At 41.6% G+C, this 24,058-nt stretch overlaps 1 protein-coding gene across 1 annotated transcript in view; it reads left to right on the forward strand.

Moving 5' to 3' along the window:
- b4galt1l (DP-Gal:betaGlcNAc beta 1,4- galactosyltransferase, polypeptide 1, like) overlaps positions 1 to 24,058 on the forward strand; it is a 68,463-nt gene that overhangs the window by 13,192 nt on the left and 31,213 nt on the right. The window contains exon 2 of the mRNA XM_078214169.1: positions 8,532 to 8,767. Within this exon, the coding sequence (XP_078070295.1) occupies positions 8,532 to 8,767 (236 nt within the window). The remainder of the gene's footprint in view (positions 1 to 8,531; positions 8,768 to 24,058) is intronic.

Raw genomic sequence — 24,058 nt, forward strand, 5'->3', positions numbered from 1 at the left:
CTGTGGGAGGCGAGGGAAGAGATTGCAGAGCCTCTGGCGATGATCTTTGCGTCGTCGATGGAGACGGGGGAGGTGCCGGAGGATTGCGGGATGTGGTTCCTATTTTCAAGAAGGGGAATAGGGATAGCCCAGGAAATTACCGACCGGTGAGTCTAACCTCAGTGGTTGGTAAGCTGATGGAGAAGATCCCGAGGGACAAGATTTATGAGCATTTAGAGAGGTTTAGTATGCTCCAGAATACTCAGCATGGCTTTGCCTTACGAGCCTGGTGGAGTTCCTCGAAAATGCGACTAAACACATTGACGAAGGGAAAGCGGTAGATGTGGTTTATATGGATTTTAGCAAGGCGTTCGATAAGGCCCCCCATGCAAGGCTTCTAGAAAAAGTGAGAGGGCATGGGATCAAAGGGGCTGCTGCCCTGTGGATCCAGAACTGGCTTGCCCAAAGGAGGCAGAGTGGGTATAGATGGGTCTTTTTCTAAATGGAGGTCGGTCTCCAGTGGTGTGCCCCAGGGATCTGTTCTGGGACCCTTGCTGTTTGTCATTTTCATAAATGACCTGGATGAGGAAGTGGAGGGATGGGTTGGTAAGTTTGCCGACGACAGGTTGGTGGGGTTGTGGATAGTCTGGAGGGATGTCAGAAGTTACAGAGGGACATAGATAGGATGCAAGACTGGGCGGACAAGTGGCAGATGGACTTCAACCCAGATAAATGCCTAGTGGTCCATTTTGGCAGGTCAAATGGGATGAAGGAGTGCAATATAAAGGGAAAGACTCTTAGTACTGTAGAGGATCAGAAGGACCTTGGGGTCCGGGTCCATAGGACTCTAAAATCGGCCCCGCAGGTGGAGGAGGTGGTTAAGAAGGCGTATGGTGTGCTGACCTTTATCAACCGAGGGATTGAGTTTAGGAGTCCGGGGATAATGATGCAGCTATGTAAGACCCTCATCAGACCCCACTTGGAGTACTGTGCTCAGTTCTGGTCGCCTCATTACAGGAAGGATATGGAAAAGATTGAAAGGGTGCAGAGGCGATTTACAAGGATGTTGCCTGGATTGAGTGGCATGCCTTATGAGGATAGGCTGCGGGAGCTCGGTCTTTTCTCCTTGGAGAGACGTAGGATGAGAGGAGACCTAATAGAGGAATATAAGATGTTGAGAGGCATAGATCGGGTGGACTCTGAGGCTTTTTCCCAGGGTGGAAATGGCTGCTACGAGAGGACACAGGTTTCAGGTGCTGGGGTGTAGGTACAGGGGAGATGTTAGGGGGAAGTTTTTCACAGAGGGTGGTGGGCGAGTGGAATCGTCTGCCGTCAGTGGTGGTGGAGGCAAACTCAATAGGGTCTTTTAAGAGACTCCTGGATGAGTACATGGGACTTAATAGGATGGAGGGTTATAGGTAGGCCTAAAAGGTAGGGATATGTTCGGCACAACTTGTGGGGCCGAAGGGCCTGTTTTTTCTATGTTTCTATGTTCTGACACAGCAGCCTCCAGAGCGATACCCCTTGCTTCTTTCAGAATCATATATAAACTGCTTGCTTTTCCCTGCAAGCTAAGCTCCTCCCACTGGCACATGACTCTGTCTCTTCTCAATCAACATTAAAACCTTACTCTGAAACTCCAAGGGAACAACCAAAATAAGCAGAAGTGCAGTAACTCAGATTAAAACAAAAGCACATTAACTAAAATCAATCATTAGTCTGCATTCCCAGCATGAGAACTGCCTAGTGCAGACTAATCGGCACCATGTAAACAGCTGAATCTTAAACATACCCCTCACAAGAAACATGATATAAATACATTTCTAAAAGCCACAGTACCATCACAGTCACACACTCAGAATCATGCCAGACTCCTCATCTCGGTGTATGACCTGTCGCTCTTGCAGAACAGACTCAACAATGATGATAGAGTGGTGTACAATTGTGAGTGAGTGATCCTGAGAGTCCTCAATATTAATTTTGGACCTTATGCAGTCACATAGGGAAAGAAACCTGCCGATTACCCCTGACTGCCATCTGTCAGTTGATGAATCGGTGCTTCTCCATTTTGAACACCACTTGAAAGAAGTAGCAAGGGCACAGATGGGGGACTTCATTTCAACACATCAGTCACTCGTACACTGGTCAAGCCCCAAAAAACAGTTGGACTGGGCTTGCACCATGTGGTGTAAGATCCAGTCCGAAAGGAAGATGCTATTTAGCTTCATCCTCCCCAATTGTCACATTGATTTAGCAGTCAGTATTTGTAGAACTGACCTTCACATACATTGTAAGAAGTCTCACAACAGCAGGTTAAAGTCCAACAGGTTTATTTGGTAGCACGAGCTTTCAGAGCACCTTCATCAGGTGAGTGGAGAGTTGGGTTCACAAACAGGGCATATATAGACACAGACTCGATTACAAGGCAATGGTTAGAATGCCAGTCTTAACAGGTAATCAAGTCTTCACAGGTGCAGGCAATGCAGTTCATACACACTATCTTGTCCTCACACTGAGGACATTTCCATCTTGTGTGGCACTACTGTGTTGCATGGGATAACTTAACAGTTCAGGCAGTTCAAAACTGGACACTCGTGAGGTCCTGTTGAACATCGAGCAGAATTGTATTCCACTACCGTTTATAAATTCATGGTGTAGCATATTCCTCACATTTCCATCAGGTGCAGGGTGACCAATTCCGGCTCAACAAGGCATGTAGAAAAAAAAAGCCCGGAATAGCGCTGGGCGTATCCGAAAATGAGGTATCAAGCTGTGGTGCCATAACACAGGACATGCGTTCTAAAAGGTGGAAGCAACATGCTTTGGGCATATCTAAATGAACCTGCAAATAATAGATTAAAGATTTGCAGTGTTGTCATATTCAGTCATGAGTGGAGGTGAACAATTAAATAACTAATAGGAGAAGGCTCCATAAACTTCCCCATTTTCAACAACAGCTGAACTCCGTATGAAGGTTCAAAAGGCAAGACTGCAACGTTTGCAACAATTTCAGCTGAGTGGATGATCCATCTCGGCCTGTTCCCAAGGTTCCTACTGGTACATGCCAGTCTTCAGCCAATTTGGTTCAAACAGTTTGATATTAAGAAATGGTTGCACACACTGAATGTGACAAAGGCTTAGAGCCCAACAACATCCCAACTACAGTTCAAAGACTTGTGCTTTAGAACTAGCTGCACCTCTAGCTAGTTTCAGCACAGCTGCAACCCCTAATATCTACGTGTCAAATTGGCCAGATTAAAAGCAGAACAAATCTAATCTGGCCAATTACTGTCCCATCAATCTATTCTCATGAACAAAGTGATGGAAGGTGTCATTAACAGCACTATCAAGAGGCACTTGGTCACCTTCAACCTTTAACTTACTAACCAACATACAGCTTGGATTTCGCCAGGATCACTTTGCTTCGCACCTAGTTAAAGTCTTGGTCAACTGCTCTTGGCAATAAAATGCATTTGGCAAAATATGACACCAAGGGGCTCTAAGTAAAATTTTGGTCCGTGGTCAGGGGAGCTACTAGCTTGAGCCATGTACAGTATAGCTTCCAGTGTATTGTAGCTGCAGTATGTACCGTCTACAGCCGTGTTGTCCAACCTTTTTACCTGGAGGGGGGGCACATTTTGTTTTAAAAGGGGCCGCTAAAAAAGATTTGAAAAGAAACAAGCTATTGAGCGACCTTGCCTGTTTGAGTGGGATTTTGAAAACCAGCTCTGGGTACTGCATGGAGGAGGCTTTGTGGGCCCTACGTCAGACAAGCCTGAACTACAGCATGCAGTTGAACAATTTAGAGTGCCTCCCAAGCCCTCAAATCTACCACCTTGAAGGATAACAGCACATGGGAACACCGCTACATTCCCTACCAATTCTCTCATTATCCTAACTTGGACACATATCATTGTTCCTTAATCATCATTTCAATCCTCTTGGAAAGGTATAATGAGTTCATAAATGAGACCTCATATTTGAAAGATGGCACTTCTGACTGCAGCATTCCCTCAGTGTCAGGCTAGATTATTCGCTAAAGGTTCTGGATGAGGGTTTAATTCTTTGCAATTGTTGCTGTGAGGTACCACTGAACCAAGACTGACATGTGAAAATACAAATGAAGTGACAGGGTTCATGAGGCAATGAAGTTGATGTGTGCGTGGACTTCCAGGAGGCTGGAAAATAAACTAAATTTAGCACAGATTAAAGGGACAGTACTAATATGGATGCAAAATTGGCTTGGTGACAGGGAACAGTAGTGGTTAATGGTTGATTTTCAGGCTGGAGGAAGCTTTGTAGAGGAGCCCCTGAGGGATCAGTATTGAGACACTTGCTTCTCCTGATGTATGGGTATTGGTGTTCAGGGCACAATTTCAAAATTTGCAGATGATATGAAATCTGGTAGTATTGTGAACAGTGAGGAAGACCGTGTAGATCTTCAAAAGGGCATAGACGAGTTGGCGGATTGGTGGATAGATGAGTACAAGGAAAATACATCAGATGCCAGAAATCTGAAATAAAAGCGGAAAACATTGGGTAAACTCAGCAGCTCTGGCAACATCTGTGGAGAGAGAAACAGAGTTAACATTTCAAGTCTGTATGACTCCTCTTTGCAGACTCAAAACATTAGGTCTGTTTCCCTCTCCACAGATACTGCCAGACCTGCTGAGTTTATCCAGTATCTCATTATCATGGCAGATGAGATTCAATGTGAGAAGTGATTCATTTTGGTAGGAAGAACATGGAGACGTAAAATAAAGGGTACAATTCTAAAGGGGTGCAGGAGCAAAGGGACCTTGGTGTATTTATGTATGTTATTGAAGATGGCAGGACTGATTGAGAGGGCAATTAAGAAAGCATAGCCTATCATTGGTTTTATAAATAGGGGCATAGGATACAAGAGTAAGGAGGTTATATTGAAACTTGTATAAGACACTAGTGTGGCCTTAGCCAGGCATGAGGAATTTCAGTCATGAAGAAAGACTGGAGAATTTAGGACTATTTTCATTGGAGAAAAGAAGGCTGAGAGGAGATTTGAGATATTCAGAATTGAGAGGTCAGGACAGAGTAGATAGGGAAAAGCTGTTTTCACTCTCGAAAGGATCAAGAACAAGAGGGCACAGATTTAAAACAATTCGCAAAAGTGATACAAGAAAAAATCCTCCACGTTGTGAGTGGTTAATGTCTGGAATGCGCTGCCTGAGAATGGTGGAGGCTGGTTCAATTGAAGCACAGTAAGAAGTCTCACAACACCAGGTTAAAGTCCAACAGGTTTATTTGGTAGCAAATGCCATTAGCTTTCGGAGCGCTGCTCCTTCGTCAGATGGAGTGGAAATCTGCTCTCAAACAGTGCACAGACACAAAATCAAGTTACAGAATACTGATTAGAATGCGAATCCCTACAGCCAGCCAGGTCTTAAAGATACAGACAATGTGGGTGGAGGGAGCATTAAGCACAGGTTAAAGAGATGTGTATTGTCTCCAGACAGGACAGCCTGCAAGTCCAGGAGGCAAGCTGTGGGGGTTACTGATAATGTGACATAAATCCAACATCCCGGTTTAGGCCGTCCTCATGTGTGCGGAACTTGGCTATCAGTTTCTGCTCAGCGACTCTGCGCTGTCGTGTGTCGTGAAGGCCGCCTTGGAGAACGCTTACCTGAAGATCCAAGGCTGAATGCCTGTGACTGCTGAAGTGCTCCCCCACAGGAAGAGAACAGTCTTGCCTGGTGATTGTCGAGCGGTGTTCATTCATCCATTGTCGTAGCGTCTGCATGGTCTCCCCAATGTACCATGCCTCGGGACATCCTTTCCTGCAGCGTATCAGGTAGACAACGTTGGCCGAGTTGCAAGAGTAGGCCCAGTCCAACGCTGGCATCTCCACATCAATTGAAGCATCCAGAGGGAATTAGACAGTTACTGAAAAGGAAGAATGTGCAGGGTTATAGGGAGAACGGCATGTGAATTTCTCATTTAGAGAGTTGATACAGACACAATGGGTCAAATGACCACCCCTTGTGCTGCAACCGTTCTGTTATTTCAGTGATGATTTAGTGCTGATTTTTGAAGGAAGAGGCCAAGTTTATTGCTGAAAATTGTGCAAGTCCATGTTGAAAGAGGGTTGATCAGTTTGAACTGATTTTGTCGTGAGTCATCTGTCAGTACATATTGTTCTAATTCCTGCATGAATCATTACCACTTTAGATAAAATACTGGAAGGTTGCCAGCAACTGCGTAACTAATCCTGATCAAATCATCACTTTCAGGCAAGGAGAAAATATGAAGCATTGGAGCAGGAGCAAACTATTCATCCGCTTGGGCCTCTTCCACCGTTCTACTGGAACATGGGCTAATCTGTAACTCCATTTGCTCGCCATTGCCCCTAGATATCCTTGACTCATAAAATTGATTGACTTTAGTCTTGAAAATTTCAATTAGTCCAACAATCCCAACCTCTTGGAGGGCAAGTGGCAGAGAGCTCCAGATTTTCATGACCATTTTATATGTAAAGGTGTCTCCTGATTTCACTCCTGAATGGCTGCCCCTGAATTTTAAGGTTTCGTATTCCTTGTTCTGAATTTCCTCACCCAGAGGAAATATCATTCCAATAATTTCATCATTTTAAAAGCCATTTGAAATTGATCTTCTAAACTCGAGGGAGCACGGGCTGAAAATATACAACTTGTTTTCACAGCCCTTCTATAATTTTGATGGAACTGCCTCTCATCCAAGGTCAATATATTCTTCCTGATGTGCAATGGGACAAACAAATGCTCTATACAGCGAAGCATCATTTACTCTTCTATTCACGTCCACTTGATATTTTTGAATGTAATTTGTACCTGTCAGCAGCTTTTAGTAATATGTGTACATGGGGTGGCACAGTCATTAGTACTGCTGCCTCACAGCGCCAGGGACCAGATTCAATTCTGGCTTTGGGTGACTGTCTGAGTGAGTTTCCTCCCAAAGTCCAAAGATGTGCAGGTTCGGTGGATCAGCCAGGCTTAAGTTACACTTAGTTTTCAAAGATATGTAGGTTAGGTGGATTAGCCGTGGTAAATGCATGGGGTTACAGCGATAGATATTCTTTCAGAGAGTCGGTGCTAATTTGATGGGCTGAACGGCGGCCTTCTGCACTGTCAGGATTCTGCTGTTCTATTCGATGGTTCTGGGAACCCTCCACAGCTCCTAGTTTCTCATCATTAAGGCAATGTTCTGATTTGTCTTTGTTAGATTCAAGGAGGCTGACGTCACACTCCTCCACATTGAGCTTTGCCACAGATTTGCCCCCTCAGTTGGTCTGTTTATACCCTGTTGTAGCTTCCTGTTTCAATCCATGCAGTTTATTTTGTGGTGGTTTAAGGTGGGGCAGGATGGTAGAAATTATTAATTTAAACAAAATAAGAAAATCATCTATGTGGCACTAAAATAATCAAGTTAGAGAAAGCTCTTCAGAAAATGAAACATATCCAGAAATCCAAGCAACTGTGGTGCTTTTTTGCAGAACAATATTTCTCATCATAAGGGCAGAAAATGCTGCAAGACTCTTAAGCCAGGCAGCATCTTTGGAGAGGGAAGCAGTTAACGTTTCAGTTCAATGACCTTTCATCAGAGCTGTAAAATGGTAGCACATATTGATAAGCAAGTACAGAGGGCAGGAAAGAACAAAAGGGAAGGACTGTGAAAACAAAAGGCTTAATGGTGCAAGGAACAAAGGAGGTGACCAGGGGACAAATAAAGAAACACAAGATTTGCCGAGATGAAGTATAAATGGAAAAGGCAAAATTATCGCATGTTGTTTTCCATTGCACCGAAGAATGTGTTGGGTATGGGGAAAAAGAAACTCGCAATTATAACTACATCATTCAACCTCAACGTCCCAAATTGCTTTATGGCGAAGAAGTGTCTTTGAATCATTACTGTTAGTGATGAGGGAAATTCTGCAGCCAGTTTGTGTATAGCAGGCTCCCGCAGCCATGTAATATTGACTATTTGATTTTAGTGCTGTTGAAAAAATAGTAAATACTGCTAGGCTCTTCTTTGAAATAGCGTTATGGAATTTTGTGCATCCCAGCAGGAGGGTCCACTGTTTAACATCCCATCTGATCGGTGGGAAGGCTGATTTGAAAGATTGCATTTGCCTATGCAGAGTGTTTCTGGACTGTATTATGTGTTGTCAGAGACTCATTGCCTCTCGGTACTAGCAGAAGTGATACCAACTGATACCGGGAGTAGTTGACTGATCTATTGATCCAGAAGTGACAAAGGACTAAAAGTTGAAGGATGTGACTTTAATATCCTGAATGCAAGTTCCAGATTTAATTTCTACTTGTGCTGCATTAGCTGCTCTCCACCTAGATGACAGCAGAGATTGCCAAAGTGAGCAGAAAATCTCTTGGGATTCCAGCTCCTAATTATTATTTAATGATCCTTTGTTAAATTACCAATATGTCAGTTACTTAATGAAGGGCTCAGCTACAATGTCATTTAACGGCCAATAAAATTGTACAGAATGTTTTTGAATTGATTCTAGATTATCTTTTTCTCTATAGTGGGACCACTCAAAATAGAATTTTCTCAGCTTGTTAGTCTGGAGGGTGCAAAAAAGATTAATCCGCTAGTGCGGGAAGGAGGTCGATTTACTCCAGTGGAATGTACAGCTCTTCAGAAAGTTGCCATCATCATTCCTTTTCGCAATCGTCTACAGCACTTGAACTATTGGTTATATTACTTGCATCCAATTCTTCAGAGGCAGCAACTCGATTATGGGGTGTATGTCATTAACCAGGTAAGAATTGATCCTATAATGTCATTTGAATCCTAGAATGATTGCAACTATGAAGAAGGTCTTGTGTGAGAGTGCTGGCTCTCTACAAGGATATTAACTCAGCTTCACTCTCCCTGCCTTTTCCACATAGCCCTGTAGAGTTTTTCTTTTCAGATAATTATTCAGTTCTCTTTGGAAGCCTTCAATTGAATCTGCCTACACTACACACTCGGGTAGTGCATTTCAAAACCTAACTATTTGCTGTCTAAATAAGATTTCCTCCTGTCCCCGTTGGTTCTTTTGATGTGTCTACCGGTCCTCTAGTTCTTACCCCAACGTGAGTAGTTTCTCCCTATCTATCCTGTTCAGACCCTCTGAACTTACTATATTCAGCCTCGTTCTTTCTTGTATTATCAACTTGCTTTAGCTCTCTATCTCTTTCATCATCCAGAGAGTATTGGATTTGTTTGCACTACCTGTCCCCTCATCGGAATGGTGACTGAACTATCTTCATCTCAAAGGCAGGGCATTGCTCAGTTACAGTTTTGCCTGTCTCTGATTCTAATTTATTTGCACCCCAATTAAGTTGCATCCACCCCCCTCTTAAATTATTTGTACTCTGGATTGGTCCTTTCCTCTCCATAGTTAGCCTAAACCTTATGATGCCATGCTTACTGTTCCTTAAATCGTCCCCTACTGGCACTTGTAGTTGACTTACCTCATTCAACTGATGCACTCAACTACAGAAAAGGTATATCCCATTAACTTTTTAACACAACTGAAAACCCATGCCACATTTATATAATATGCCACCCTCTCGGCAGAAATGTGGTCTTGTTCTTAAATCCTCAAGTTCATCTCGGTTTTAACAGACTTTCTTCTCCCTGCCCCACTAGGGTTAATCTTCTAGTGTACTTTTAAACAAAGTCCCTTCACTTAAACCATTGATCGCAATCACATGAACTTCCAGCATCGAAGTACCCCTTGGTGATTGCATAGTCTATAATTTTTCACAAATATCAATTCTTTGGGACAGGGAATCCATCCTTTCCAGCTGAAACAAACCGGCTTTTCCTCTGCCTGGCATGACAGTACCCGTTTCCAGTCTCTCTTTTCAGTTTTCCCTGCCTGACTGAAACTCTTGTGCTTCCAAAAAAACAACTTGATCTTCTCTGAGTTACTGTGTCAGGGTGTTAGAATTTGCACCTTCCTTTCAATAAGTTTTGTTCCCGTGTCAGCCAGGTCACAAGTGCTTATCTCTGGGCACAATTAGTATGAAGTTACATTGGCTTGTTTCCAAGCAGATCCCATAGGAGGCTCCATCCCCCCCCTCCAAACTTCTCCATTTTACCTTGAACTAAATGAGCCAATTTAAAACATAGCCATCATAAAGTCCAGCATCATGTCAAGACATGCTATCCGTGAAACTCTCAAATTTGCAGGTGTGTTGCAGTGATGCAAGCTGCTGCTCGAGCTCTGAAGCCAGAGCTTCTGTAGCTGACAACACATCCGCACTTGTGCTTATCCTGGACAGGCGAAGCACCCTGGAGTTAACTTGCTGCTTAAAGGCTCACTCCTCACCAGCTATTCACAAATCAGCTCCTTCTCTTCTGGTGATGTCACTCTATTAGGGAGATTCACTGAAATGCTTTTTTAAATTTGTATTTAAAACCCTTAGATTATAACCTATTGAAAACTTTAGACTTCTTTCATGTTACTATTCCATGTTATTTTACCTTTACCTCCTGGATCTAATTGACTTGAGCACTGATTTTAATTGTTATCCAATTGGCTTAAACTTTTAATTTCTATACTAATTAACTCCATACTGAATAAGTCTTACTTTATGGTTGATTAATTTAGATTAAGTTAAAGGTTTACTTGTATACTCCCACTACTACTTTTCCTGTGACATCATTTCATCGTTTTTTTTCTCTCTTTTCCACCCTCTCGGTTCAAACTTGCAGCTCACAGCTCAACTCGCTCACTGTTTCTCAGCTCCGCTTCCAGCTTTTATTTTTTTTCTACTCCGCTTCTTGACTAAAATATAAATACACCTACAAACATAGCATTGCCTCTAGTTCTGATAGAGCACCAGTTTCCACCATCTGATTTTTCACATGCCTGAGATAGCTGGTGAGTGTGTTACCGCCTATACTTGAAAGCTTATTAGTTTTAGGGTGGTTGGGTGAGAATTGCTGCTGCTGTGTTGGTGTAAATTGTTTTCGAGAGGTGAGGACATTCGGCATAGTAATCAGTTTCCACCAAAAGAGAAAATGCTGGAAAATCTCAGCAAGTCTGGCAGCATCTGTAAGGAGAGAAAAGAGCTGACGTTTCAAATCCAGATGACCCTTTGTCAAAGCCCTGAAAAGTTTCCAATGTTTTCTCTCTTGGTTTCGGATTCCAGCATCCGCAGTAATTTGCTGTTATATAGTAATCAGCTTCTTCTTGTTATTTGGGCATGGGTGTGATCATAATTGGTATGATGCAAATGTGGTCAAAACAAATTTCTGTCTTTTTCTTGTGGTTAAAAAAATCTCCAAGTTCTGGTTATTTAATTTATTGGTTGTGCACTAGTGATCCAGACCTTTGGACCAATGATCCAGAGAATGAAAGTTCAAATTCCACTAGTTATGTATTTTATTAAATATAAGATATTCTTAGTTTTTAAAAAACCTGGAGCAAAGCTGGAATCTATAAAAGTCCCCATATAGCTTTCTGGTATTTAGGGTAGGCAATGACCTAGTGGTATTATCACTAGACTAGCAATCCAAAAACTCAGCTAATGTTCTGGGGACCAAGGTTCGAATCCTGCCATGGCAGATGGTGGAATTTGAATTTAATAAAAAAATCTGTAATTAAGAATCTACTGATGACCATGAAACCATTGTTGATTGTCAGAAAAACCCATCTGGTTCCCTGACGTAGGAGGACATGTGACTCCAGAGCCATAGAACAAAGAACAGTACAGCACAGGAAACAGGCCCTTCGGCCCTCCAAGCCTGTGCCGCTCCTTGGTCCAACTAGACCAATCGTTTGTATCCCTCCATTCCCAGGCTGCTCATGTGACTATCCAGGTAAGTCTTAAACGATGTCAGCGTGCCTGCCTCCACCACCCTACTTGGCAGTGCATTCCAGGCCCCCACCACCCTCTGTGTAAAAAACGTCCCTCTGATGTCTGAGTTATACTTCGCCCCTCTCAGCTTGAGCCCGTGACCCCTCGTGATCATCACCTCCGACCTGGGAAAAAGCTTCCCACTGTTCACCCTATCTATACCCTTCATAATCTTGTATACCTCTATTAGATCTCCTCTCATTCTCCGTCTTTCCAAGGAGAACAACCCCAGTCTACCCAATCTCTCCTCATAGCTAAGACCCTCCATACCAGGCAACATCCTGGTAAACCTTCTCTGCACTCTCTCCAATGCCTCCACGTCCTTCTGGTAGTGCGGCGACCAGAACTGGACACAGTACTCCAAATGTGGCCTAACCAGCGTTCTATACAGCTGCATCATCAGACTCCAGCTGTTATACTTTTATAGCAATGAGGTTGATTCTCAACTGTCCCCTCGAGCAACTCGGGATGGTCAACAAATGCTGGCTAGCCAGCGACGCCCATGTGCCATGAATTTTTTAAAAATCCAACTGGTTCACTATTTAAAGAATTTAATGAAGTTAAATGTCCAGTATGAAAGCTAATTCCTTATAGAAAAAATGTGATTCCATGTACTTTCTTAGCTAGTTTCTCTTTAGTGGTCATTTTATGCACTTTCCATTACATGTAGTCGTTGAAATAATATGAATGTAAAACCATGCATAGTTATAGACCTACTTATCTGCTTCGGCTGACTCGCGTGGTTGCCGTAAGTCACACGCTTGTTCGGTAAAAATGTGTAATGGAAGTTGGGATAACTTAGTATTTTCCTGAGGCATTGAGTTCACTACAATCATGTGGACTTCTAACACTGTCTCTGTTTTGACATTTATAGGAGTATGCTGCAGAAATTCCTTCAGTTTTAGGTTTTTACTTCTGTTCAATCTGACTTGCTTTGTAACAGTGTCAGATCGACATTACTGTAAGCTGAAAAGGTACATTGCTTGAGCAGTGTAATAGAGGCAATGAATGAAGTGGAATATCTATTGAACTAGTTCTGTAATTAAATTCCATAATTTTAATGGGAAATGTTAGAATCCAAAAAGGAAGGGTAAAATATGTATAAAACCCATGTGAATTTATTGCTAAGTGTTGAGAATACTGGAAGTTTGCTAGATTTTATAATCTAATGTGAACTAGTGCGTTATTTATTTATTTTTCTATATTAAAGTTTCTTCAAGCTCTTTTAGTTTCAATATACAAATTGGAAGTTACCAAGTGTTTGCCCTGTGGTGAAACTATCTGATCAACAACAGCTTTGTGACGTGAGAGTTTAGGTGATTTGGCACTGCTGTTCAAGGCCTTGATCTTTGGCTCTGTTATGGGTGAAGCATCCATTTGTTGACTACCATGCTGAATAAAGTCAGGCCTCATTTATTTTTATTCCATTAGTGTAATTTTTCCAGTCATGGACCCATGTGACATGTTATGGTTCTTGCTTTTTCTAACACCCTTTTTCTATGTTAAAATCAATTGAGCATTCGTAGGCTAATCACATCGGCTGAAACCTGTGTTTTTAGCTTTGCCCAATGTTAATGCATCCTAGTTACTCCCATTCACAGTAAACTACTTATTCAGTGCATATATGAAACCTAATATGATTGCTGTTGATAATTGAAGGCAGAGAGGATAGTCTTTCTTTATACAGATTAAGCTGTTCTCTAGAATTATTTTACAAAGAAAATAATTAAAAGCAGCAGAAACATGACTAAAGTATACAAAAGAATAATTGTATAAGATTTGGATGCAGTTCAAAAGGGCTTATCTCATTTTATTTAATCCTCAGTTTTTATGGAACAGTGGAGTATCTGTGCCAGCCTTAAACATTAAAATTGTTACAGATAGGATGATTAAGTAGGATTCTAGAGAAGAAACATTTTTTGCCCCTCGTCACCATGACGTGGCTGCCGCTAGCTACAGGGCACAGCGTTTCCATTGGGGTTCCATACAAAGGGCAATTTGTATTATTGGTGGAGGTCCTCAGCCACCTCCCTACTCTCCTCTTCTCCTAGAATTAGCACATCTGAAAATCCGAGAAAGGAGCTGCATGTGATTTTCCAGGTATTAGTTTAATGAATGGAGAATTGTGTGTTACTTGAAATGAAAACTTCCACTTATGCTTTTGGCAGGAAATAAGTGAAGTTTGAAAATTACTCCCTTTCTAAACAGAATGGCATATAGTACCATTGGTACTTGTTTAAGGCGTGTGTTTTTCACTTTGTAATTTGTGGGGACAGCTCCTGAGACTGAGATGAAGAAATCTTTTCAACAACCAAGTAGATAAATTGTTAATTACTGAATCCTGAAGGATGTTTAGTCTAAATAAACTCTCAAACTGAAAGTCAGCTGTTCCAAGGCTACTTATGTCGCTTCCGTTCTGAGGCTGCAAGGAAATGTAGGAATTTTTTATGTCCCAACGGTCCTCATGTGCCTCATTCACTTGGCAAAGAATGTTTCTGTATGTCTTAACATATTTCCTCTTGGTGTCAATTCTTCATAAACTTCGGGGTGGTGAAGGTGCCCTCTTGGATGTTGAAACCTCTAGCTACACCTTCAACCAACTCATCTGGCTCCTTAAAACCTTAATCAGTAATTTGTATCAAGGGTAATAGTTTGGCAACGTTCCTCCAGGTCTTCACCTGACAAGAAAGATTGGTTAATATATTAAAGATTCCACTTCAAAGTCTTGCATTACCGAGTGAAAAGTATTTGAGATGAAATAGATGAACAACCAAGGCTCTCAATTCAGGACACAATAGTTGCTGGAAAGAACAAAAGAGACACATTGGTGATTTGATGACACTAAGCTTGATTTCTTCAAAAGCTTGTACGTTGTATCTGCTAGGTGTGATGGAGAGGAATCAGGGTCATTATCTGCTGTTGGAGGTATTGGATAGAGAGGACAGTATCCTGAATGAGTACAGTCAGAGGTGTTCTCACATGTTCTCAGATTAGAGCCTAAATTTTCAAATCTAGATCCCAGAGGAACCATGAGATCTCGGATTTACAACACCGCCAACTTTTGTCTGTCTTGTTACATTTTAAATTTGACTTGGAGCATGTTTTTTCCTGTTGCTGACAGATGAGGTTTTCTGCGATATGGCACTATGTTTTGTTCGGGTGTTTGATAAACACCTCAGCAAGCATGAGTTTAGTATGAAAGACAAAGCAGAATTTCTCAGGAAAGCTTTTAACAATAGATGTATGAGATCTATTTGAGATTTAAGGAGGTCTGCGTGCCCACAAATTAAGAAATTGTTTAATCAAGGACCGAAAGAAACTGTCTTTTTTTTTAAAAAGTAAAATATTTTCATTGTCCTATGGATGATCCTGGCTATGATGATGTTTTGAATCTGCTGTTTCATGGTATGCACGAGAGGCCATAGAATCTGAATATTTGGAGCCACATATTTTGAAGGACAGCATCAGAACTCGAGCTCTTATTGAGTTTTAATATGGAAATTACTGTTGGTGATACCAGGTTAAGGCATTTGCACAGTAGAGGTGGATGTTTGTATGTTGTCAGGCAAATATTTAGTGGGTCTTAACAAATGTTGAGTGTATACTAGTGGACAAAACCTGAGGTGTCAATGTGAAATTTTCTATTTTGGCAGTGACAAAACTTTATTTGTTTTGAGTTAACACATCTGCTAAAATAGTAGAGAGAGGAATACCATATGACACTAAACTGATGTCATTTATAGTAAATTCTAGGAAGCAAAGCACCTCTCTGATATGGCGAGGGAACCTTGGCAAGGCACAGTGGTTAGTACTGCTGCCTCACAGCTCCAAAGACTTGGGTTCAGTTCCGGCCTCGGGTCACTGTGTGGAGTTTGCATGTTCTCCCTGGAATTTGCACATTCTTCCCGTGTCTGTGTGGGTTTTCTCCCACACTCCAAAGATGTGCAGGTTAAGTTGATTAGCCATGCTAAATTGCTCCTTAGTGTCAGGGGGATAGCAGGATAAATGCATGGGGATTATGAGGATAGGACATGGTGAGGATTGTTGTCAGTGCAAGTTTGATGAGCTGAATGGTCGCCTCCGCACTGTAGGGATTCTATGAAGAGATGTGAGAGAACCACTTGGAGGAATTTGAAAATATAACTTTATTAGAAAAAAAAATTCAGATGCTATTCAGTCGTTTTAATATGGAGTTAAAGGTGTAAGAAGAGAGGAATATGGGAAAATGCAAAAGCTTAAAGTCCCCATCAGGCTGGCTTAAACAAACTGAATGCCTCTCTATTGGTCATTCATTTCTTCATCTGTCCAATCTTTCTGTAGATATTTCATGCTATTAGCCCTCACCGCCTCCATGGGCAAGTCCATATCATAACTTCACCAGTTTCTGCAAATAGCCACTAAATTGAAACTGCTTGTTTGAATCTTCCTTTTAAGTTTGAGCCTAGGGCCTCTGGTTCATTGGAACTGTACATGCATTTTATGATTCAGTTTATTAATTTAAGGATCATAAATATGTGAATATTATCCTCCCGCTTTCTCCAAAGTGTACAATCCCACTCTTTACCTTAAGCTCGGTAGCAATTCTTTGCAGCACTGTGCCCATTCATTAATTTATCCTTGCCAGATTTGAACTTGATCAACGGCAGATTCTGGAACTTGCGTTTCTTTCTTTCATTCAAAACGGTTCACTTGGAGTTGGTGGGGAACTTTGGTGACTTCTTGATTACGTCTGTGAATGTCATTCCTGCACCCATAAAAAATTAACTATATGTTGTAGGATATGTCACTCAATTCAGTACAATGTCAAGTTGTTTCAAGGATATTGCACTTTCAGTTGATTTTCCCTTGATGAAACTTCCTGCAGCAGGTAACCCAGTAATACTTGTGATGTACTTCAGATTCTCTTCTTTATCACCTGTGCTTGAGTCAAATCTTTGCAGACCTATTGTGTTTTTGGAAATGTTTCCTGCTTTGATATAAAATTGAAGTGTCTGATAGCCAGTAAGATGCATATTTCTAATGATCTGTGTTCACAATGCTGTGTTGGGAGGGTGGTGGGAGAACCAAACTTCTGGAAATGTCTTTTGTTTATTTTAATATTCACTGCACTCATCTTTCTCTTCTCTTCCTTCCCCCACCTGTGCCCCACTTGCTTTTTTTCTAGATCTGTGCTTGTTTCTTCTGTCTTCTGCAGAGCATTTTGAGATTGTGAAGGTTGCAGTGGAATCTGATTACACCCTGCACTAGCTAGCTGAATGGAGAAGGAAGAAATAGTCCTCTGCTCTGCTGGGCCGGTAAAGTGGAATGTACTTTGTGTCCTTTGAGGGACTGATAATTCTGGACACTGTACTGACGCAGGCAAAGTTTCAAAACCAAATAATTGAGATAAAAATTTTATACATGTAACCAAGGGGGAAGTTAATTGATTATTTCCAGCAGCCCACTAAAGATTATTTTTGCCTGTCATCTTTTGAACATGGTATATTTGAAACATACTAAAATTAACAGCTGCACCTGCACTCACCATGATCAATGACAGTTGATGACCTTTACAACAGGTGAGGCTAACCAAGCTATTGTACGTGGCAATGGACTCTTCCTGCAGAATCAACCACCAAACATATTTTCTACTGCTTGAAAGAACCCAAATAAATGCTTCATTCTTCGTATAATGATGAAAGAATTGTTCCACATTTCACCACTTTGTTTTTAATGAATGTTAAGAGAATCGGTATCATGTACAGAAAGGTGTAAGTTGACAGAAGGGCAAATAAACAGCAGTATTAGATTTTGGCAACAAAATCCCATTCTGTACAATCCAGTAACATGGATTATAGGTCTTGGTAACTGCAGATGACTGCAGTGTATGTAGCGCATCTGGGTGCTAACAGTGACATTGAGTTCTTACTGGAGCCTGGCCTACCTAAGCAAGCAGAGGGTTATTTTTCTGCTTTTTTGAGCTGAGTAAAGTTCATCCTAATTTAGAACTTGCTGAGAACAGCTGTGAAATCAACAGTTGAGCTGGGTGACAGCATCGTTCAAGATGATAGTTAATTGCCTGTTACCGTAATTATGGAGACAACTCGTAATTAAGGAATATGCTTCATAGCGCATGCTGGAGGTTTACTGCAGGCAACAGAGCACATGCAAGAGATTGAACAATTCTACTGAGAAAGATAGCAATGGAACCTGGAGGAGATTGGTCGATTGTCGTGACACTTAGTGGAGAGGTGAAGCAGAAAGGTGGAATGTAGGTTTTTGATACATGCTGCAGAGGGTGAGGAGGAAAGAATAAATATCATTTGTGCAGTACCATCAACATGTACGTCTATTTTTTAAAAAAGATTAAAATAAAACTCCGGTGCGAAGGGTGGAACTGAAACCAGACTGCAGCTGGGACAGAATTGGCAATTAAAGATACTCAAATATAATAATTTAAGATGGATGTTTTAACCAAGAGAGCCAGCAGGGCAGCAGTACTAGAACCATTAGCATGAGTTTAGGATTTAAATAAATGTGGTCTAAGCTGAATTCCTTTTGAATTGAACTGAAGAGTTGCTTAAAATTAGATACATCAGTGGTGTAGCAGATACTCCCAGTAATTGGAAAGTTAAGATCTATAGGATAGGATGGAATTTGTTAAGCATTTGGAAAGAAAATAGAAAGAAGTGCACCTATGTGGCATTTTATTCAAGCTATCCCAGGGCACTTTACAGTTAATGAGGTACTTTTTGAAATGTACTCAACATTGTAATGTAAGTAACACAGCAAAGTCACACAAACAGCAACTTGCTGACTCAAGCTAATCTTTTTTGTACTTAGCCTCGCTTTGTTAGCTTGGATGTTCCCTTTTTAATCCTTGTTGCGTCCTGTTACTACAGGTATTCCTTTTAGTTTATTGTGGTGGTTGTCCATGTTTTGGTTAAGACCCATGTGTTGTCTGCAGCAATTGATAGAAGATCTGATGGGTTTGTCCTCCACTTAGCACAGTGGTTAGCACTGCTGCCTCTCCGAACCAGGGACCTGGGTTCAACTCTGGCCTTGGGTGACTGTCATTCTGGAGTTTGCACATTCTCCTGTATCTGTGTGAGTTTCCTCCAGGTACTCTGGTTTCCTCCCTGTAATGGGTTTTTTTACGAGGTGGCAAAGATTCACTCACAAAGCTAATGTCACTGGTACAAAAGACATCTTCATTAAGACCAGAGGCCAATGGGAGAAATTATCTCGAGGGTCACAGATACAAACTACCCAGACCTCTCGGACAAGTTCTGAATTATTGGCAAAAGATCAACACAGTTATCCATTTTCTTTAAAAAAGAATTACCTGCCTTCTCTTTGCATAAAATCAAATGATTCTTAAAACACTCAAGTCAATAATAAATACTGTCATGTATTTCAGCCAGTCAGCAATTTGTCCTTCGGTGTCATGGTTTCTATCTGTCCCAAGTCTGGACTCAACTCCCCTATTGGCTAAAACCTCAATTGCCCCATTACTATACCTCCCAGGAACGCTATTCTTATGAGTTTGAATTCAGTTCATTGCAAATGCAAATAACAGTTGATACCTGGCATCTGGGAAACTTGCCAGCTGAATTAAACAATGAACTCTAGTTGAAACATAATTTAAATGTTTCATTTTTCTACCCTAGAACTAAACTAGTTTCTGTGAAGTTTTTAATAATGCCAGTGAACCCTTTCACCTAAACCATAATTCCAGGTGACCTGCCTATTAAATGGTCAATTTTAAACTTAAAAGATATATCAGAGAAATTTATTAAAATCACTTGCTGCGTTAGCATGTACTAAATAACTTGCCCTGTTTAGCTTCATATGTCCATTTTGAAGTCATTGACCCTTACTGATAATCTTGTTATTGCCCTAACATCTAAAAATTAAGAAAAATGTAAAATAATCGCTTTCACTCCCACAGTTCAAAGATGTGTAGGTTAGGTAGATTAGCCATGGTAAATGTGCGTGGTTACAGAGATAGAGCAGGGTGGTGGGCCTGGGTAAGATGCTCTTTCAGAGACTCAGTGCAGACTCGATGGGCTGAATGGTCTATTTCTGCACTGAAGGGATTCCATCGATTCTACAATGTGAGAGTTGGAAATAGATGTAAAGACGGTCCACCACCTTGCTGTTTATCAATGCACATTCTCTGCACGGACGATTGTTCTGCCTCCATGGCGTTTTCAGTGACTGTGTTACATGGAGGGTTAAATTCCTGGTCTCTGTTAAATTATCTGATCTGAACTGGGGCGTTGTTGATGTGTTGAAGTTGAGAAGAAACACGAACCAGCAGCTGACAGACTGATGTAAACATGTGGCTGCTGGATGAGAATGGAAGCATTGTTAACTTTAGATTTGCTGACAAGACTCCCATTCAGGTGGCCTTTTAGATGAGTTGCTCATGGCTGTAGTATGTTGCCCAGCATGTCTGTGCTTTCAGGAGAGGGCAACTTTGATTTTGTCTTCCCCTTGCTTTTAAAGATGTTGACTCCACATCATAGTGGTGTGGTTCCATAGGGCTGTTTTTCTAATGTGACCTTTGATAGCCCAAGCTCATCTGCAGAGAGGCAGTAGAGTCCAGTCCTGTCCTCATTATGTCCAGGATCCAATAGAGATAGCTGTATGATCAGGAGTGAGAAAGCAATTCTGAACTGAGGGATGTAAATTTGTAGTACTCTTGCCACTAAGCCTCGTTTTTAGGCTTGGTATGGAGGAGATGGAGGTCAGACTGCTGGATGTTCTGCAAATAATTTCCCAATGGAGAGTGAGTTAGATGAAGCAATTGCTTTTGTTCAGATCATCTATCTCAGCACAGACTGATAATCAGACCTGACAGTTTTTTGCTCCTTATGGCTCAACTCTATGGTTGTCACCATAGCTGGATGGGAAACCCTGGCAAAGGCAGATTCTTCAATATTTGACAATGCATCTCCCCTGTGCTTGCTGCTGAGTGGGCAGGAGAGAAAAAGCTTGTGATTGGAAGAGCTGTTCCTCACAGATCCTGTCACTTGCATTTCTCTCACTGATTGTAGAATTGATTGAATTTTCCTGGGCTTTTTGGAGGCATTGATGGTGAATTCACCCATCATCCCTGTATATTTTGAATCCTACTTGCAAACAAGACCATTTACTTTTCTAATTGCTGCATATTAATCTTTAATTCATGTACCAGGACCTCCAAAAAGTGACGAATGTAACAGTGAGCGGTGATACATGAGCCTGTGCACCAGAGCAGCAATGGTGCCCCGTCTCCTTCGCCTCACTCGTCGGGGCACACCTGCAGCACAGAGAAGTGGGGGATGTTGGTGAAGCAACATATCTGCATCAAAAATAAAACCGCAAGTTCGACTGAAACACGACCAGGAATAAGATAGTAACATATCTTCTCTTTTTGTGTTGATTTGTTTTTAACATTTCCATCTTTAGTTCGATAGAGTGGCACAAATACCAAAATCTATATAAATATAAGTAAGTAAATGCAAATGTATACGAATGAAAGTTGATTTATGAATAAATGAAAATAAATAAATGTAATATTATATATACGCACTTGGAATCTATATAAATCAGCAGAAACATTTATTGTAGTCCCATTAGAGGATGTGGGGACGGATGTGAGTTAGGTTGTTTTTGTCTCTCATCAGCAGTCAGGTCACTTTGTCCACCAAGCTGTTAAATCACTGAGGTGAAAACCTCCACCCCTTCCTGGTGGCTGCTGTCACCATTCTTAATGTTTCCCGTCTAAACATCAATCCCATCTCTCAAACCTCCTTTCTCCTTTACACTTTCATTTTATATGCATATATTAAAAAATATCGGTGACTTTATTTTTGCCTCAGTCCAAAGTTGATTTAAATCCCTCACCCCCCCCCTTCCACCCTGAACTTAGGTTTTCAGGATGAGGAGGTTTTTTTGCAGAAAATTAACAAAAAGCCCCCCCCACATCTTGACTGACTTAGTTTTTTTCATTTGTGATTTAAGGCTGACATTTTCTAAACATAAACCATATTAAAAGGTCTTGTTTATTGTTTCCAGTGTTGTTATAAGGTCATAGTCATAGAGATTTACAGCATGGAAACAGGCCCTTCGGCCCAACTTGTCCATGCCGCCCTTTTTTGTTTAAAACCCCTAAGCTAATCCCAATTGCCCGCATTTGGCCCATATCCCTCTATCCCCATCGTACCCATGTAACTATCTAAATGCTTTTTAAAAGATAAAATTGTACCCGCCTCTACTACTACCTCTGGCAGCTTGTTCCAGACACTCACCACTCTCTGTGAAAAGATTACCCCTCTGGACACTTCTGTATCTCTCCCCTCTCACCTTAAACCTGTGCTGTCTAGTTTTAGACTCCCCTACCTTTGGGAAAAGATATTGACTATCTACCTTGTCGATGCCCCTCATTATTTTATAGACCTCTATAAGGTCACCCCTCCGCCTCCTACGCTCCAGAGAAAAATGTCCCAGCCTATTCAGCCTCTCCTTATAACTCAATCCATCAAGTCCCGGTAGCATCCTAGTAAATCTTTTCTGCACTCTTTCAAGTTTCATAATATCCTTTCTATAATAGGGTGACCAGAATTGCACACAGTATTCCAAGTGTGGCCTTACCAATGTCTTGTACAACTTCAACAAGACGTCTCAACTCCTATATTCAATGTTCTGACCGATGAAACCAAGCATACCGAATGCCTTCTTCACCACTCTGTCCACCTGTGACTCCACTTTCAAGGAGTTATGAACATGTACCCCTCGATCTCTTTGTTCTGTAACTCTCCCCAACGCCCTACCATTAACTGAGTAATTCCTGCCCTGGTTCAATCTACCAAAATGCACCACCTCGCATTTATCTAAATTAAACTCCATCTGCCATTCGTCAGCCCACTGGCCCAATTGAGCAAGATCCCGTTGCAATTGGAGATAACTTTCTTCACTGTCCACTATGCCACCAATCTTGGTGTCATCTGCAAACTTACTAACCATGCCCCCTATATCCTCATCCAAATCATTAATATAAATGACAAATAACAGTGCACCCAGCACTGGTCCCTGAGGCACTCTGCTGGTCACAGGCCTCCAGTTTGAAAAACAACTCTCTACAACCACTCTCTGGCTTCTGTCAAGAAGCCAATTTTGTATCCATTGAGATACCTCACCCTGGATCCTGTGAGATTTAACTTTACACAACAACATACCATGCGGTACCTTGTCAAAGGCCTTGCTAAAGTCCATGTAGACAACATCAACTGCACTGCCCTCATCTACCTTGTTGGTTACCCGTTCAAAAAACTCAATTAAATTGGTGAGACATGATTTTCCACTCAAAGCCATGCTGACTGTCCCCAATCAGTCCTTGCATCTCTAAATGACTGTAGATCCTGTCTCTCAAAATACTTTCCAACAATTTACCCACCACAGATGTGAGGCTCACTGGCCTGTAGTTCCCAGGCTTTTCCCTGCAGCCCTTTTTAAACAAAGGCACAACATTTGCCACTCTCCAATCTTCAGGCACCTCACCCGTGACTATCGATGATTCAAATATCTGGGCTAGGAGACCCGCAATTTCCTCCCTAGCCTCCTACAACGCCCTGGGATATACTACATCAGGTCCTGGGGATTTATCTACCTTGATGTGCTTTAAGAGTTCCAACACCACCACCTCTGTAATATGTACACTCCTCAAGACATCACTATTTATTTCCCCAAGTTCCCTAACATGAATGCTTTTCTCAACAGTAAATACTGATGAGAAATATTAATTTAGGATCTCACCCATCTCTTGTGGGTCCGCACATAGATGACCTTGTTGGTCCTTAAGAGGCCCTACTCTCTCCCTTGTTACTCTTTTGCCCTTTATGTATTTGTAGAAGCTCTTTGGATCCTCCTTTGCCTTATCTGCCATGGTCTGATGTGGAGATGCTGGCGTTGGATTGGGGTAAACACAGTAAGAAGTCTCACAACACCAGGTTAAAGTCCAACAGGTTTATTTGGTAGCACAAGCCACTAGCTTTCGGAGCGCTGTTCCTTCATCAGGTGAGTGGCATTTCAGTTCACAAACAGGGCATATAAAGACACAAACTCAATTTACAAAATAATGGTTGGAATGCGAGTCTTTACAGGTAATCAAGTCTAAAAGGTACAGACAATGAGTGGAGAGAGGGTTAAGCACAGGTTAAAGAGATGTGTAT

This window comes from Mustelus asterias, chromosome 6, assembly GCF_964213995.1.
Source record: "Mustelus asterias chromosome 6, sMusAst1.hap1.1, whole genome shotgun sequence".
Classification (NCBI taxonomy): Eukaryota; Metazoa; Chordata; class Chondrichthyes; order Carcharhiniformes; family Triakidae; genus Mustelus; species Mustelus asterias.